Raw genomic sequence first — 14815 nt, 5'->3', positions numbered from 1 at the left:
CAGGAATGATGGCACAATGAGCCAAAGGGCCAAGGTAGGAGTCACGGAGGGGCTGGAGTTTGGGGCAGGGATGTACTGAGCAGCCTGTGCATGGGCTACTCACACATGTCTGCCCACCTCATGTGAAAAACAAACGGCGCTTTCAGCACAGAGAGGCAAGAAAAAAGCTACTTGGTGTGAAAGCCCCTGGATCCAACTCTGCCAACACAGACTGATTTAAACTGGAACTGCTCGCTCATGAGAGAGACTGCAGTTCTTCGGCTGTGTGTGTCAGACAAGTGTGTCAGACAAGTGTGTCATTCCCCCACGCTCCCACCTGTCTTCTGCAGTGAGGAGTGAGCAGCTCTTGGGGGGTGTTTCTGCAAGAACTCATTTCTCAAAACACTCAGTTTTGGCTAAGAAACTGGACAAATGGAGGGAAAACAAGAAAAAAAAGTGGGGCTATTCTGCAAACAAAGCATTTGCAAGGGTTCATCCTTACCTTCCTCTTCTCATAATCCAAGAACTTGTTCTGAAAAATAAGCATATCAGCAGACATTTACTCCCAGGGGCAATTTTTTGTAACTATTATCAACCCACATTATATCTTCCCCTAACTGAGTAAAGACATCAACCAAAGGCACAAGAAGATTAACATAGCCACAAAGTCCAATCATTCACAGTTCTCCAGGGTCAAAGAAATTTACTCTGCACTTGCTAAACAGCACAGGAATTAGCACAGCTTATCACAACTACATGCCTAGCCTCACCTTTTCCAGGCAGGGCTGGACAGGCCTAGCAGTTGCCTGGGAATCACAAGCTGCTTCTGCAGTTTGCTGTTCACCTCAAAAAAACACGTGTTACCATGCTGCACACACCATGTCACACTGTCACCCCTGTCCCTTGACTGCATCGTTGCTTTCAAGGACGGAGACAGTTCTTTACGATCCGTGTTCCAGGAGTCAGCAGCGGTAACACCATCCCCGACTGTCGGGGAGGAGATGAGCCGCCCACGCCCACAGTGCTATGCCTGCTTCTGGGCACTGTTGCTCTCTTGATCCTAAAAGACATATCTCGTGGTGGGGAAGGTGATGCAGGATGATGTGCTAATACTGTGAGATCCATTGATGGAGCAGAGAGACAAATACAAAACCCTCTCGCACAACTTCACACGCAGTGGAGCCTCACCTGCCACTCGCTCTCCTCCTCCAAGTACTTATGCACTGCCCTGTCCACCCCATCAACTGATGTTCCTCCTCCATCACTCTCCAGCGTGGGGAGCAGATACTGTGAGGGAGGGTAGTACGCAATTCCACACTCTGGAAGGTATCAGACACAAAACAAGAACATTTGGTGCTTAGAGACCTCCTTGGCAGCATGGCCGAGGTCTGGCTGGTGTGTGACACTGCTTCCAACTGTGCTCCCTCTCCCCACACACAGATGAGCACCCAAAAGAGCTCCTTCAGCTCAGGCAGCCTTCACAACAAGAAGCTCTGAGGAGATAGTGCCACCCCGTTCCCACTCAGAAGACGATCAAAGCTAACCTGTGCAGAGGGAAACAATTCCTTCACACAGGTACAGCCATGTTGACTTCTGTAGGGCTGCAAATGTTACTGCCCATATTAAAATAAGTTCTGACTGTCCTTTTATTTCAGGGATTAGCTCAATGTCTGGCAAGTGTTTACAAACTCACAGTAACACATTATCTTTGTCCTCTGAGCTTTCCATCTGGTTTCATCTTTCCCTTAACAAACCATGAGTCTGCAGCCCCCAAGTCATTTCTCATAGAAAATGAGGGTAGAAGGGACCTCGAGTGACTACTGAGTCTATCTCCTTGTCCCAAGGCAGCTAAACCTGGACAATGCCTGATCCTCCCACTTGAGAAAACACAAACAAGAAAACAAAATCACAGCGAGATGCAGTGACTTCTTACGGTCACTCAGACAGTCTCTGACTCAGCTGTTCTGGTGTTTTAACAAAACCATTATAAATTTCAGTGTGACAGTAAGAAGCAAGTCTCAAGGAAGGACTCCTGTTTTGCTGTCTGCCAGCAAAGACACACAAGTCACTGACCAGCCTGCCACGTGTGCAGAGCATCAGAAACCACCTCAAGTAGAGCCAACCCGCTATTTGCCCTTCATTAATGCAATCTTTGAACATGCCACAACACCTCACGAGAGCACAGCGCAGTCCCCCAAGTTCTCCCTACCATCCACAGACTCTTCGTGCTTACCTTTGCAGAGGAACTGCTGAATGGACTCTGTACCTGCACTGCAAATATCAGGCGATGGATAGGTCATGGAAGAAGCATCCAAGGTCAGCGTCTCCAGAAGAGAACACACAGAGCTGCAGGTTATTCTGGTGACCTTGAAACTCCCCAAAATTTCACTTATGGAGTGATAATTTCATGTCACCCTAAATTCTGACATAAATACGAGTTTGTATTGAATTTCTGCTGGGTGTTTGACACCTTTCAGAGGTGGCTCCACTGACTCTTATTTGGCAGCTTCTGAGCTGGTCCTCCAGTGGAACATCTCCCTCATGCAGACATGTCTAGTTTGTGTTTAAGTACAAAAGGGCACAGCACTTCTCAATTACAGAAATTTTCTACTACTTTCTGTATGCTGGAGCCCTTAAGCATGACGCCTGGAAGGGATGGTGATACAAAGGACACAGAGAGAAGAAGGGTACCAGTAAGAAAAAGTGGAAGGACCACTTACTGTGGCCACCAAAAGGACCTAATGTTGCCTCCTCCAGAGAAGGGCTTATCAGGAAGGCCCAGAAAGGAACCACTTTAGCAAGCACGGGGGGAAAGTCGCACAGATCCCTCATCTCAGAGACTGCCCACAAGAGAAGTGAAGCCTAATGTTATGTGTTCGAGACATGCATTTATTCGCATCCTCCATGCTGGTGTCTGAGTCAGCCCTGTTGCCTGACATTTGCACAGTTTAGTACTGACAAGTTTGGCAGTCAGAAGGCAACACGTCCATAAAAATCTTGACGCTTGTCCCATTTTGAATGTGCACTCCAGGGAGACAGAAACCTACGGAGGCTGACAATGAGTCAGAGATCTGTCACGGCAATGGAGGCAAAAACCTCACCGGAAATAACCCATCTGCTCATTTAGAATCAGCCTTGGTGGAAAGCGGCTGAGTCAACCTAAGCCCACAGGCACAGTTTGTGCTCTCAGAGAGACAGCTCTGGCACAAAATACCTGGGGGTTCACTCCTTGTGGATTGCTTTTGTCATGATTAAACCCTGGCAAAAAGTGGACAGAAAAGATCAATGTAGGAAGGGTATGCAAAAGCTATTTTGGACACCATGAATCGCACATAGCCATGTTACAATCCCCGACAGTGGGTCCTGCCGAAGCCCCAAAAATTCACTTCCTATGCTAAATTTATTATCGTATTGAGCAAGTAGGAAGGGAAGCAGCCTGCAGCAGAATAAACAGTCTGCCAAGGGGAGAGACAGACACGGTTGGCTGGGTGCGTACCTCCAGCGTGCGGATGTGAGCCAGCACCCGTGGCAGTTCTTGCAGCACGTTCTCACTGATATCCAGACTGCGCAAACTCCGCATGCCGCTCACTGTAGCGGGCAGTTCCTTCAGCTTGTTAGCTAGAGGGAGAAAAGTCATTTAGTACCACATAACTTTTCCAAAGCAGGACCCAGCAAGTTCATCTGCTGGAACACCAAGCCATAATCATACATATGACTCATTTTCTATACTCTGCTACAGGGACACGGCTGTCATGGGTCACACGAGGACTCTAAATGCTGCCACTACCCACCAAGGCAAATGGGGATCAAGATCTACTTGCACACAGCCCAAGTGCACAGTTCCAGCAGTGGTTCCTCATGCTGAAACAATCTTCTCAGCTGAGGTCACTGCTGCAGGCTGGATCTGTGCTCTTTATCAGGAGAATACTCGCAACATGGAGTCCTCTTCCCTTCGGTGCAAGTACGAGAGATGGGAGAAAGGGGACTGAGTGTGGGATTGCACATCTAGGGGTCAGAGGCCAGGTGCTGCAGACAGATACAGCAATGAACTGAGCTGCACTTCCAAGTTCCTCGCCCTCCACTTCCTCCTCTGTTTCAGCAACAGCTCCCAGTAACAAAGTCTCCTTTTTCTCCCAAATTATTGGCATTGCATACCTGGAAAATGCCCAAGAGTCTTGAAAAGAGGTATGGTTGTGACCTTTGTGTTAGGGCCGTGCAAACCTGGCGGGGTTACACAGGCTCACAGGACCAAGGTCTGGGTGTTGGTGGACTTAACAGTAATTCAGCTTATCAGGGCTGACTGCTCTGCTTGCTTTACTGAACTGCTTCTGCCAAAGATCTACTATTTCCTTACACTTGAATCTGCATAGACAGATTTCTTAGGTTGGTCTAAATCATTATTCAGAGGGGGACAAACCCTGGCCTGGGACTGCTCTTGCAGGGCACACACAGCGCTCCCAGCTCGAGGTGGGTCTCATGCTGCCAGAGGAAGATGTGTGCGTCCAGCCCTCTCGGCACTCCTCGCTGCAAGAATAAAGCAACTGGGGCTCTGAAATGCTGTCCACGTGCAGGCACACAAATAAGCTTTCAGCTGTTGAGATCGGGCACGATGACCCAACAACCTCTCCTTTGAGAAAAGGCAATAAGATGAATGAAAACATCGTATGGAGCAAACTTGAGCCAAGAGCCATGAGTTGAACCACACGGCAGGGAACAGTGTGTGCATTTGCTAAGAAGCAGCCTAACAATCCTAGTTACTCCTAATAACTTGGGGAATTTTTAGGAATTATTTTCAGCTTAGATGATTTCCCCTGCCTTGCCAACCATTTGAATTCAAATCTTTCTTGTGCTGTTCCTTAGCATTCACAGTGTAAACCATTTGGTGCTTGCTTTGGTTGAAAGGAGTAATTACTAATGCAGCTCAACACGGCCCAGATAATAAATGCTGACACAACCCAGATAATAAATGGTGCTTTGCCCAGAGCACCAACAAGAAATATGTGCCATACCTTTCACATTGAGCATCTGGAGCTGGGCAAGGTCTCCTATAGATTGTGGAAGACATTTTAAAAGATTCCTTTCAAGGTTTAGGACCTAAGGTATCAACAGAAAAGATATTCAAGATATTCTTTATACAAGTCTTAGGTCTTCTACACACCTATGCTGTTGGAACTACTTTCAGGCCCAGAAGGACAACTTGAAATTGATTTTAGACAATACTTTCTGAGTTAAAAAAAAAATTTCCAGAAGCCTTGGATACAGGGTCTGTCTAGGTACCGCATGCAGTGAGAAACCCTATTCACAACCAACAGCAGCAGCAGGTGCTGAACCCAGATGCAGGACCTGGGAACCAGAGCGTCCTCCCCTCCAGGGCAGCACTTCCCCACCCTGGCTCCCACAGGGGAGCAGTGACTGAACCTAAAGCTGCACCCTGAGCAGGCGGGACCCTCAGCGTGCACTACAACACACTGCATTGCGTTCTCAACATAATCACACCAGGGAGAATGCTAAAACCTGAATATTTGGGGAAATTAATGGGACTGGAAGCTCCAGCTCTGCTTGCTCATAGCACCTGCTTGGCAATGTGAGCCATTTGGACTGACAGCCCTTGCACTAAGCTGGGACTAAGCTGCTCTTCTCCTGCTCTCCCGCTCCAACACGCCAGTTCAACAGCGACAGTCAAGTCAATGAGATAGATCTGACAATATGAGCACCATCATTTAAGTTGTGATTAATTATAAAACAAATAGCAGTAACCCCATATTCTTGCTGGCCTGTAACATGCCCTCTACAGACATTTGCGAAGTAGCCACAGATCTTTCACCTGAAGAGATGTCAGCTGACCATTTGAAGCGATGCCAGCTGGTTGTCATGCAGGTCTAGAACCTGTAAGAGTAGACGATTTCACCAAACAAGGTTGGGAAAAGAAGTCATAGTGCAAGAATGAAAGGTCATTAAATAGCTAGCAATGAAAATTACTTCCTTTCCAACAGGGCTTTGAAAAGTGTCTTAAGTTTTCAAGGAGACATAGACACATAATTTTTGTAGGTCTTTTGAAAACTCAAGCCTCTACACATCAATAAACAAACAAAAGACAAAGGGAGAGCAGTGACTCCAAGGCAGATGTTCCACAAAACTGGATGAGCCAACTGGATAAATCATGTCCATGGAGCCAGCTTGCCAGAAGAAGACATTTTCTGCAGGATCAGTGAGCTGAACTGCTCCATGGAAGCTGAACTGCTCCAACACCAGCGCTGGCAAAAGGAGAGGGCAGAACTATGCCTGGAGACCTCCCTCCAAGGGGAGAACTGAGCTGCTGGAATGGCTCTGCCTCTTGTGGAACCACAGCATGAGGGTGGTGGAGCTGAAAGTCCTCAGCATTTCTATGACAGATACGGCGATAGAGCCCCATCACATGGTCACCCATCACCAGTTTCATTCACTTTCAAATGACCCACCAGTGCAAAAGACAGACGGATCTAGCCTGCAACACACTCAGCCATGACTGACCACCACTGAGAGAGGCTGTTGAGGGGGAAAGTGTGGGATTATGAAGAGGATAAATGAGTCCTGGAACTGATCATGATTTTATAGAAACTGCTCAGTGACCGCTATCTGTCTACGTGGGAGGTAAATCTAGGAAAGGCAGGTTTCACACCTTGTTACTGATTCTTGGCGAAGACAGTCAGACAGAAGGGATTTATTTGGGTGAGTGTGTTTTAATGCAGCTAGAATGCAAGGAAAATAGGCTGCAGATTAACTGTTAAGAATCACAATTACCTTCACAGTTATGAGACTCAGGAGGCTGCAGGACTTTGGAACTAAAGATGTCAGATTATTCGTATGAATAATCAGCACCTGAGGAGGAAAAATCCCATTGAAACATGAACAAAAGAGACACTGCTGTCTAGAACACGCACACGTGTTGAGATTTAACTGCAGAGGCTGTATAAGAGCTCAATATCTTACTCAGTATCATATAAAATATTAAAATAGTAAATGGATTTTCACAGAAGGTCAAACATTTAACATGAGCTCTAAACAAGAGCCTAGTTCCTTACATGAGAAATATCATTAGTAGGCTAAGATAGAAATAACCATCTTATCTTTCATGACAGCTCTGAAGCACAGGATTAGTCCTACCCAAATTGCTCTCTATGTAGTATCATACAAGTGGCCAAATTCATTACAAGAAAAATTCTTCTGAAGCAACATATAAACAACCACATACAGTCATTTCAAACACAACAATAATACTCAAGCATAATAATAGAATTATCTAATAATTTCCATTTGCAACATTACCTTTTTTTGCAAGACTTTACAAGTTGCAAAGGCCCCATAAGGAACCTAAAAACAATTGAAAAATAGTCGTATCAGACTTCTCAAGATACTGTCTTTGTAAGCACTTCTACAGTATCCACCTGTAAAGTGTGAAAAACTAACTTTAATGAAAATGCAAGTGACACTTAAAATTACTGGCCCCTGGTTGTGGCCCATTAGCTTCCATTTAAACAGCCTGCAATGTCTCTCCACAATACAACAGTGTCGTGCATGGCACAGAACACACAAAGGTTTAGGCAGAAATCCAAGTCTTGCATGATTTAACATTGAATGTGCAGATGACTCAAGAGTTCAGGCATATTTTCAGTTAGTCATCATACAAATGTGTTCTATGGTTTTGCAACCTCGGCAAACACACTGCAGTGGGTTAAATGAGAAAGGTGAGCAACAGGCAGGACTGTGTCCTTGTATGTGCTAGGCTCTGCAGGAGAGAGGCAGTCAGAAAAGGGATATTCCAGCAAATTCAGCCCATGCCAACAAGGCTGAGCACCGTGATCTGCTCTGCAGCATGGAACTGGCATCAGCCAAATTCTTGTCCAGAGTTAATTTTAAGCCCAAACTGATGGCTCCCTTTATTTATTGAAACAACAAAGGCTAAAAAGAAACAGCAAGACAGAGTTTTATGGTACCAATCCAAAAGGAGCCACTGGGGGTCCAAGACCAGCTGCAGCTATGAATGGAGCTGGCTCAGTGCACTCCTCTGTCTGCCACGTTTTTACCCAGACTGGCTCACAGACTGTCCCAGTCAGCTCTCAAACCTATACACAAGGTGCTGTTGCCTTCTGATCTTGGAACAAAACATCCCAAAGTCCCAGCAAAGCCATTTCATACTGCACAGCAGACAGCTGTCCTCTGCAGGACAGTCCCAAATCTCTCCCAAAGAGCAGTGCAATATCTATTAGCTTGCTGGGCAAAGGCATCCTGGGACAAAAGGTTACACAGGTACCAACATTTTAGAAACATGAGATAATTAATAAAAACTGAAAGTTTCAAGCTTCTGCTTAACAGGATTGCCTGGCCACCAGGATGAAAAGCTCTGTCTCTTCTGCATGCCTGGGAATCTCTTACTAAGTACTCACACTCCAGCATACAGCTTGTTTCTAATTTAATTGGCTGCCATAAAAAAAAAGCCAATCTGGAAGTGACATTTCCATCCTTAACCAGCAGCCTGGAACCAGGGATTTTCACTTATACAGAAAAATAAGCACAAGTGGCAGACTTTGTAGCTTTAAGATTAGAAAGAGTCAGCCTTTGGCAAACATATTTGCTCATGACTAGCAAAATTAGGCCAAGAGGTCCCAAACTAGGGTCCTACCAAGGTACTGGTGGAGGGTATGAGACCACTCTGCCCTTCCCATCTTGTCAAATGAACAGGGATTCCCAGGACAGAAACATTGTTGAAGCATCAGGTAGGACAGGCAATCTCCCACAAAAACAAAGAAGAAGCCCCCCTGTGAAAGCCAGAGCTCAGCAGATGTAGGAAGAAGTGGGCCAGTAACAAGGCCATTTCTGTCTCAAGGCTCATAGACATGACACTGAATCTGACAGTTGGTAACCAGAAGTACACAGAGGAATCAGACCTGTGAGCTAATACTGGAAGTTGCAGAGAACATACCTCTGAGAGTTCACATTTGGATATGTCAAGAATGTCATCAGCACCAGCTTCTTTGGCCTGGGGAGAGAAGATGAGCATACAGAGAATTAGACCACGCAGAAATACATGGCCTCTTGCTGCATATTGACTAAACTACTCAGCTGACCTCTCCCTAGAAAATGCAATTCCAGTTCGCTGCCGCAGCTATGTAATTCATTGATGACTCTAGAAGCAAAGGGTTGGCTGCTACAACTGCAGCAAGCAAAAGCAACTGGGAAACCAAACTGTAGAAAAAACCCTTTGGTGCAATAAATTAATTTCTGCGCAAAGAATGAAAGCACATCCTAATTCTGCAATTTTAACTGAAAGGATATGGAAAGGAAATGCTGGGTTCTGAAGCACCAGAGAGGCAATTCCTAGAGCAACAGTAGTGCCACCCTAGCCTGTAAAGAGCCTGTTGTGTCACTGGCATCTCTCACCCAGCAGACTGACCTTCTTCTGAATCGTACACAGAAACCAAAATAACTTACTATTGCCTTTTTGCTTCCATGGGACATGCAGAGCCAGCTCTGCTGCAGAAGAAGGAGCAAGGATTCACTGTTTCTGTACAAAAGTGGTTTTCCATGTTCAAATCAATTACATCCAATGCAGCTGCTAACAGCAATGAGACCAGACAAACCTCACCGTGAGCACCCCTGCGACTCTGGACTTATTTTCTTAAATAAAAGGTACTGCACAAGGCAATAAACCTGCTTGTGTCAGTGCCTCTGTTAAGTCTTCAGAACGGGATATCTTGACCATAAACTAAGCACAGGCAATACAGAACTAATCCTAGAATGGACAGATTAAGCTATACCTCCCCAGCCCCACAGGAGCTGAACAGAAACCCTCCGACTGAATAAATTCAGTAGAACTGGTTTCATTATTGGTACATAATGAAACCTTCCTTTCCAAAATACCTTACAGACATCAAACAGGCATAATTTTGTCACTTTTAAATGCAGGTGCCTCTAGGGTAGAGCACAGCAGAGCCCCTATGCCAGCTTGGTCGACAGCTCCTAGGGCAGAATACGTGAAATAATTCAAAAGAAGATTGCTTTCAGAAAGCTAACTTTAAATCTGCAGCTGCTGTCAGGCAGGTAGTTCTGCTGACCTCGCTAGCATGACAGCAACGTGCTGGGGATCTACCCCAAAGGATCCTGGCTAAATCCTAGTCCGGGAAAACAAACAGTAACATCTAAAAACTTAGTCCTCTGAGTGATAGGAATAAAAGAAATAATAATGAGAAGCAAAAGAAAGGCACAAGGAAAGCCAGGTATGATGGGAAAGGGGATGTCACAGGTCCCTTGGCAGGAAAAGCAAACTGGGAGACCTGTAAGAGTGAAGGGACAAGGAGAAGAAAGGAGTGATGGGGCCTCAGACGCAGGCTGGCAGGAGGTGCAGTGGGGTGGAGGATGTTACGTGGAACCACAAAGGCAGAGAGGGATGGAAGTGGCAGGAAGGGCACCTGTGGATGGGAGGGCAAAAAGAGAGACAGGGAAAGCAGGAATTCTCTGATGTACCTTAGGAAGACGACCTGCTGTCTTGACGAGATCAGTAGCACAATTACTGGTAACACAAGGGATGTACTAAGTCACCCAGCATCCAGGACGAGACACAGAGAACAGAAAAGACCTCAGCATTGCTTACCAGGCACATTTGGTATTCAAGGCGCTTCCGAGCATCATCGCTGGGTTTCTTCTTACGGAAGAAGAGTGGCATCTTTAGTTTTGACTATCGATCCGTCTCAGCACAAATGATCAGCGTAAATAAAGGCAGAGGGCTCCTGGAGTACGTGTTTGCTGGGGAGCATGGACTACAGAACTGTGCTCTAATAAGTGGGCAAAAAAGGAAGAAAAAAGACAAAAATCACTGTCTCAGCAACTGTCGTTGTTTAAGCCCTTCTCTGGCTTGATCAAACAGGCAGATTCCAGCACACCTCCACAGTGGAAGTGTTAACACGAGCTGCAAGGACACTGCTGTGTCTCTGAGATGGGTTGATTGTCTTGGTCATCCCTGTGCAAGATAAATTAAGTCAAGCTGGAGTATGTACAGAGAAAGGCTATTGAGTGGTCAGGAAAATGCAGGGTACGCTCTAGGAATGGAACTAAAAAAACTGTATGAGGAAATCAAGCATGAGGGACAAAACCCAAACTATTTAAACTTGAAGTCAATTCTGGCACAACAATAAGCAACTGTAAAATGTTCTACAATAAAGTTAGGCTAGAAATGTGACACACTCCTAATTCTGAGAGCAACACAGCTGCCTTCCCCTTCCAGGGCAGGTGAGAATAAACAAGACCTCCATGCAGTTCAAAATACAGATAACTGTTTGCAAGGGACTTGATGCCTATGGAGTACGGCAGAGCCTCCTCTGGCACGGCACACAGCTATCCCAGACACTTCCCGGGACATTACGGAGACCCCAGACAGGCACCAGAATTGGGATGCCCAAGCTAAACTTTGCTTCTCAGCTTCAGGGGTTGTCTCAAGTTAACAAAACACTTGCTTCATTTGCTTTCCAGGCAGAAGCAGTCTTGCACAAGGAGTACTTCCCCCATTTTAGTCACACAGTGAGATGAAAAGGTTGTGCTTAAACATCTAATAGCTTAAAGTCAGATTTTTAATAGGCTTACAAAGCCAAATCAATTTCCAATAGTCTATTAACTGCCTGCAAAGCTAAAAGAGCACAACTTCAGAAAAACTCTGACTACAAACCAGAGCTGATCACCGCTGCCTCAGCCATATGCCAGGGTGAGCTATCTCCCTCCTGGGCACCAAACTGCTTCTCCCAGGCTGTGTGCCTCCAGGTCAGATTGCCATACTCCATCCTGGGCTTACAGGGCAGCCAGACCTTCCCCAAAATGGTTGTTCCAGGTCACTACAGGCCTGAGAGCTGGAGAATGTTTTTCTGTTAATTCAACTCAACTATATGCAAAGACACCAGCTGATTCAAGTGGAAAAGGAAATTGAACCAGATAGAGGAAAAAGTCGATTGCAGTTAAGAGACCTCGTGAAATCAGAACTGGAGGTGGGTGAAGGGGTAACAGAAACTGGAGTCAGTTCTGGAAGAGGACTGAACTAGCAGAGGAGAAAAAGGGAGTGTGTTGGCGGATTTTGTGGGAAGGGCAGAAAGCTAAAGTTGGACAAGAAATGGGGAGACCAGCTGGTAATTAGATGGGTACCAGTTGGGGTGCTGGGAAAAGAGATGGGGACCAGCTGAGCAGTAAAATCAAGGAGAAAAATGGCAGGGCTTCATCTGAGCCTGCATGAGAGCAGGGGGCAAAACCTGGCAATGCAGAAAGAGTCCAAGTTGGGGCTGCAGATTAACAAGGACTCACAAAGGGAGCTGATGCAGGCAGGACTGAATCTGGCTTGGTGATCAAGACTGGGATAAGATGAGAGAAGAGCAAAAGTGCAACAGTGAGCCCAAAAGGAGGAGATTTGAACTGGCTGGGCAGGAAGCCTTGGATTACTTGAGGAACCTAAGCAGCCATGATCAGCGCTGCACGGCAAAGAGGGTGGGCCCAGGCGGGAGCTACAGCTGCCAAAAGTCCAAATCGAGATACCCGCTATGAAGCTTGCACTGGAAGTTTCACTTTGCAATGACTTTTTAAAACATTGTTTTAATAAGCAATTTTAAAAACAATACAAAAGTGTCAATACTTCACCAGTTCACCAGTAAATGGCACAGCTATACAATGCAGTTAACTTAGTGCTCAATGAAGCTCATGCGTTGTACCTAAAAAAGATGGTTCTCTGTCAGCCATGTGTCTAGAAATTGGTCTCAAACTATACCGAAAAGCATGTACCCACAGGATACAGCCAGAGATGTTCCTTGCGCATGAAGCTCTCTGCCAAAAACTAAAGAGAGCTTCATGTAGATAAATCCTTAGTGTAAAAGCAAAACATAACTTCAGTCTAAGTGCATCCAAGCAACTACTCTTCATTTCACTCCAGAAACAAGGAGGCAAGGATGTCCTGTTTCACTGTACTGCTGTCATACCACTCCACTGGAACAAGCTATGAGACACAGCAGAAAGTGGCTACCAACAAACTCATTCTTTGCATTATAATCAAACTTGTAACAGTTTCGTGGTTCCTTCCCTGCCATCCCACTTTGCTGTCTTTTCAACAAGTTCGGACTACTGAAATGCCCCTCAGACTCCCCCTCCCCCAGGAGGGGAGGCAAGAGCAAAAATTCCGAAGATTAAGCAAGAAGGGAAGTTCATTGTCAGAAACTACAGTTTGGAAATGCAGGAAAGCAATCAAGAGCCATAAGCAAGGGTCAGACATCACAGACAGAAACAAAAGAAGGAAATTTAAAGATGAGAAACCAGAAGGACAAGGGCACCCGCAGTAAGATATCCTTTGCTGAACATGTTCAGCTCTTTGCTATGGAGTTATGCATCCCCTTGTCCTGTCTCACCTTTCTCTGTTACAGCTAGTTATTATTAGTCATGTGGATAGTGGAAAATCATTATTTAATTTTCACCCAAGAAAATACAGACATGAAGGCTGAGGGATAGACAGTTGAACAGAATCATATTAGGGGTCAAAAGATGAAGGATCAGAGACTTGTTAAATGGATTGAACAGCTTTTAAATGTCAAAACTTGCCTTTGTAAAAAGACATGTCAAACCTGCAAACAGCAAAGCTGTGCCTCTCTCTGTGACATTGTCTTTATGTGTTCTGCTGACAATCACCAATTTTAAGTGAAACTAGCACTCAGCAGTCAATAACGAGAAGGGCCTTTGGCATGTGACCTTATTTTAAATGACATAATTTTTATTTATTCAGTTATTGAAAGAACTATCTGTAAGTGCCTATGATAGCACCCACCCTGCAGTAAGCGAGCGTCCACAAATTGCAAATCCTGTGTCCCTATGGATGCCAGTGGCTGGTCTTTGCAGGCACCTGCTCTGCCTGCCTGAGCAGCAGAAACACATACACAGGGCAAGACAGGGCAAGGGAATGTCCACTGTGCATTTTACAGTCTGCATCTGTTTGGATGCTGACTGTAAAATAAAAACAAAACCCTAATTTTACAAACAAATGTAATTAAAGTGAAACAGCAACATTGCTATATAAAAAGACCCAAACTCCAATTTTTAAAACATTCTGGACATCATAAATACAGTATGGCACTGTAACAGACAAGATGGTGGTCTGGAATGAAGAGAGATTTTATTTTCTCTAGGAAAACAGGAGCACAGCAATGCAGCAGTGAGCCAGCATTTGGATCTGAGTGGGGCTCCTGCAGAGATGCTGCCTAGTCATGAAGGACAGAGCTGTCACCAGACATCTCTCAGGCAGCAGCTCTTGCTCACTGAGAGGAAGGTTATCAAGCGACTAGGAGCGGTAGCAGCAAGCCCTGCAGCCCAACGTGCACTGGAACAAGATTCAGGAAGGAGACAGAAGGCGAACTGCAGCTTTGTAACTTAAGTCTCCCACAGCACATTCTTTGTGCCGGAGAGCTGTCATGACAGGTGTACCACTCCCTGTAATAACCAGGCTCTGCTCGATCCTGTCAAGGACCTCCCCTGGCAATGCCTGAAACAAATCTCCCCTCTTCTTCACCAGCTCCAGCTCTGCCTCTCAGTCCTTTCTTTCCCTTATTGTCACTACTCTCTTCTTCTTTTTCTTCTTCTCTTTAGGGATTCCCTGCAGTGTCCCCCTCCCAGGTTTCACATAGCTTCCAAAGGCTATCTTTCCCGGTCCTCCTCTTCTTTACTCTTTTATCAGCCAGAATGGAGCCGTTCTGTGCCTGAAGGCCTGAGCGCTGCCAGCACTGGCCCCGACACCTGAGGAAAGCAGCAACAATGAGCAAGGACAGCGTCTCCTCCCGCAACAAACACA

General features: G+C 45.7%; 1 protein-coding gene across 1 annotated transcript in view; it reads right to left on the bottom strand.

Moving 5' to 3' along the window:
* LRSAM1 (leucine rich repeat and sterile alpha motif containing 1) overlaps window positions 1-10787 on the bottom strand; it is a 23285-nt gene extending 12498 nt beyond the window's left edge. Inside the window, 11 exon segments of the mRNA XM_009710580.1 lie at window positions 482-511; window positions 1168-1298; window positions 2213-2303; window positions 3476-3597; window positions 4989-5073; window positions 5804-5826; window positions 5829-5865; window positions 6760-6837; window positions 7285-7329; window positions 8939-8995; window positions 10607-10787. Coding sequence (XP_009708882.1) covers window positions 482-511; window positions 1168-1298; window positions 2213-2303; window positions 3476-3597; window positions 4989-5073; window positions 5804-5826; window positions 5829-5865; window positions 6760-6837; window positions 7285-7329; window positions 8939-8995; window positions 10607-10678 — 771 coding nt within the window. The 5' untranslated portion in view covers window positions 10679-10787.
* Between the last annotated feature and the right edge of the window lie 4028 nt (window positions 10788-14815).

Source organism: Cariama cristata, unplaced genomic scaffold (genome assembly GCF_000690535.1).
Source record: "Cariama cristata isolate BGI_N322 unplaced genomic scaffold, ASM69053v1 scaffold30160, whole genome shotgun sequence".
In the NCBI taxonomy this organism is placed as follows: Eukaryota; Metazoa; Chordata; class Aves; order Cariamiformes; family Cariamidae; genus Cariama; species Cariama cristata.
The sequence above is the reverse complement of the archived record's forward strand: the minus strand, read 5'-3'. Positions and strand labels throughout refer to the sequence as shown.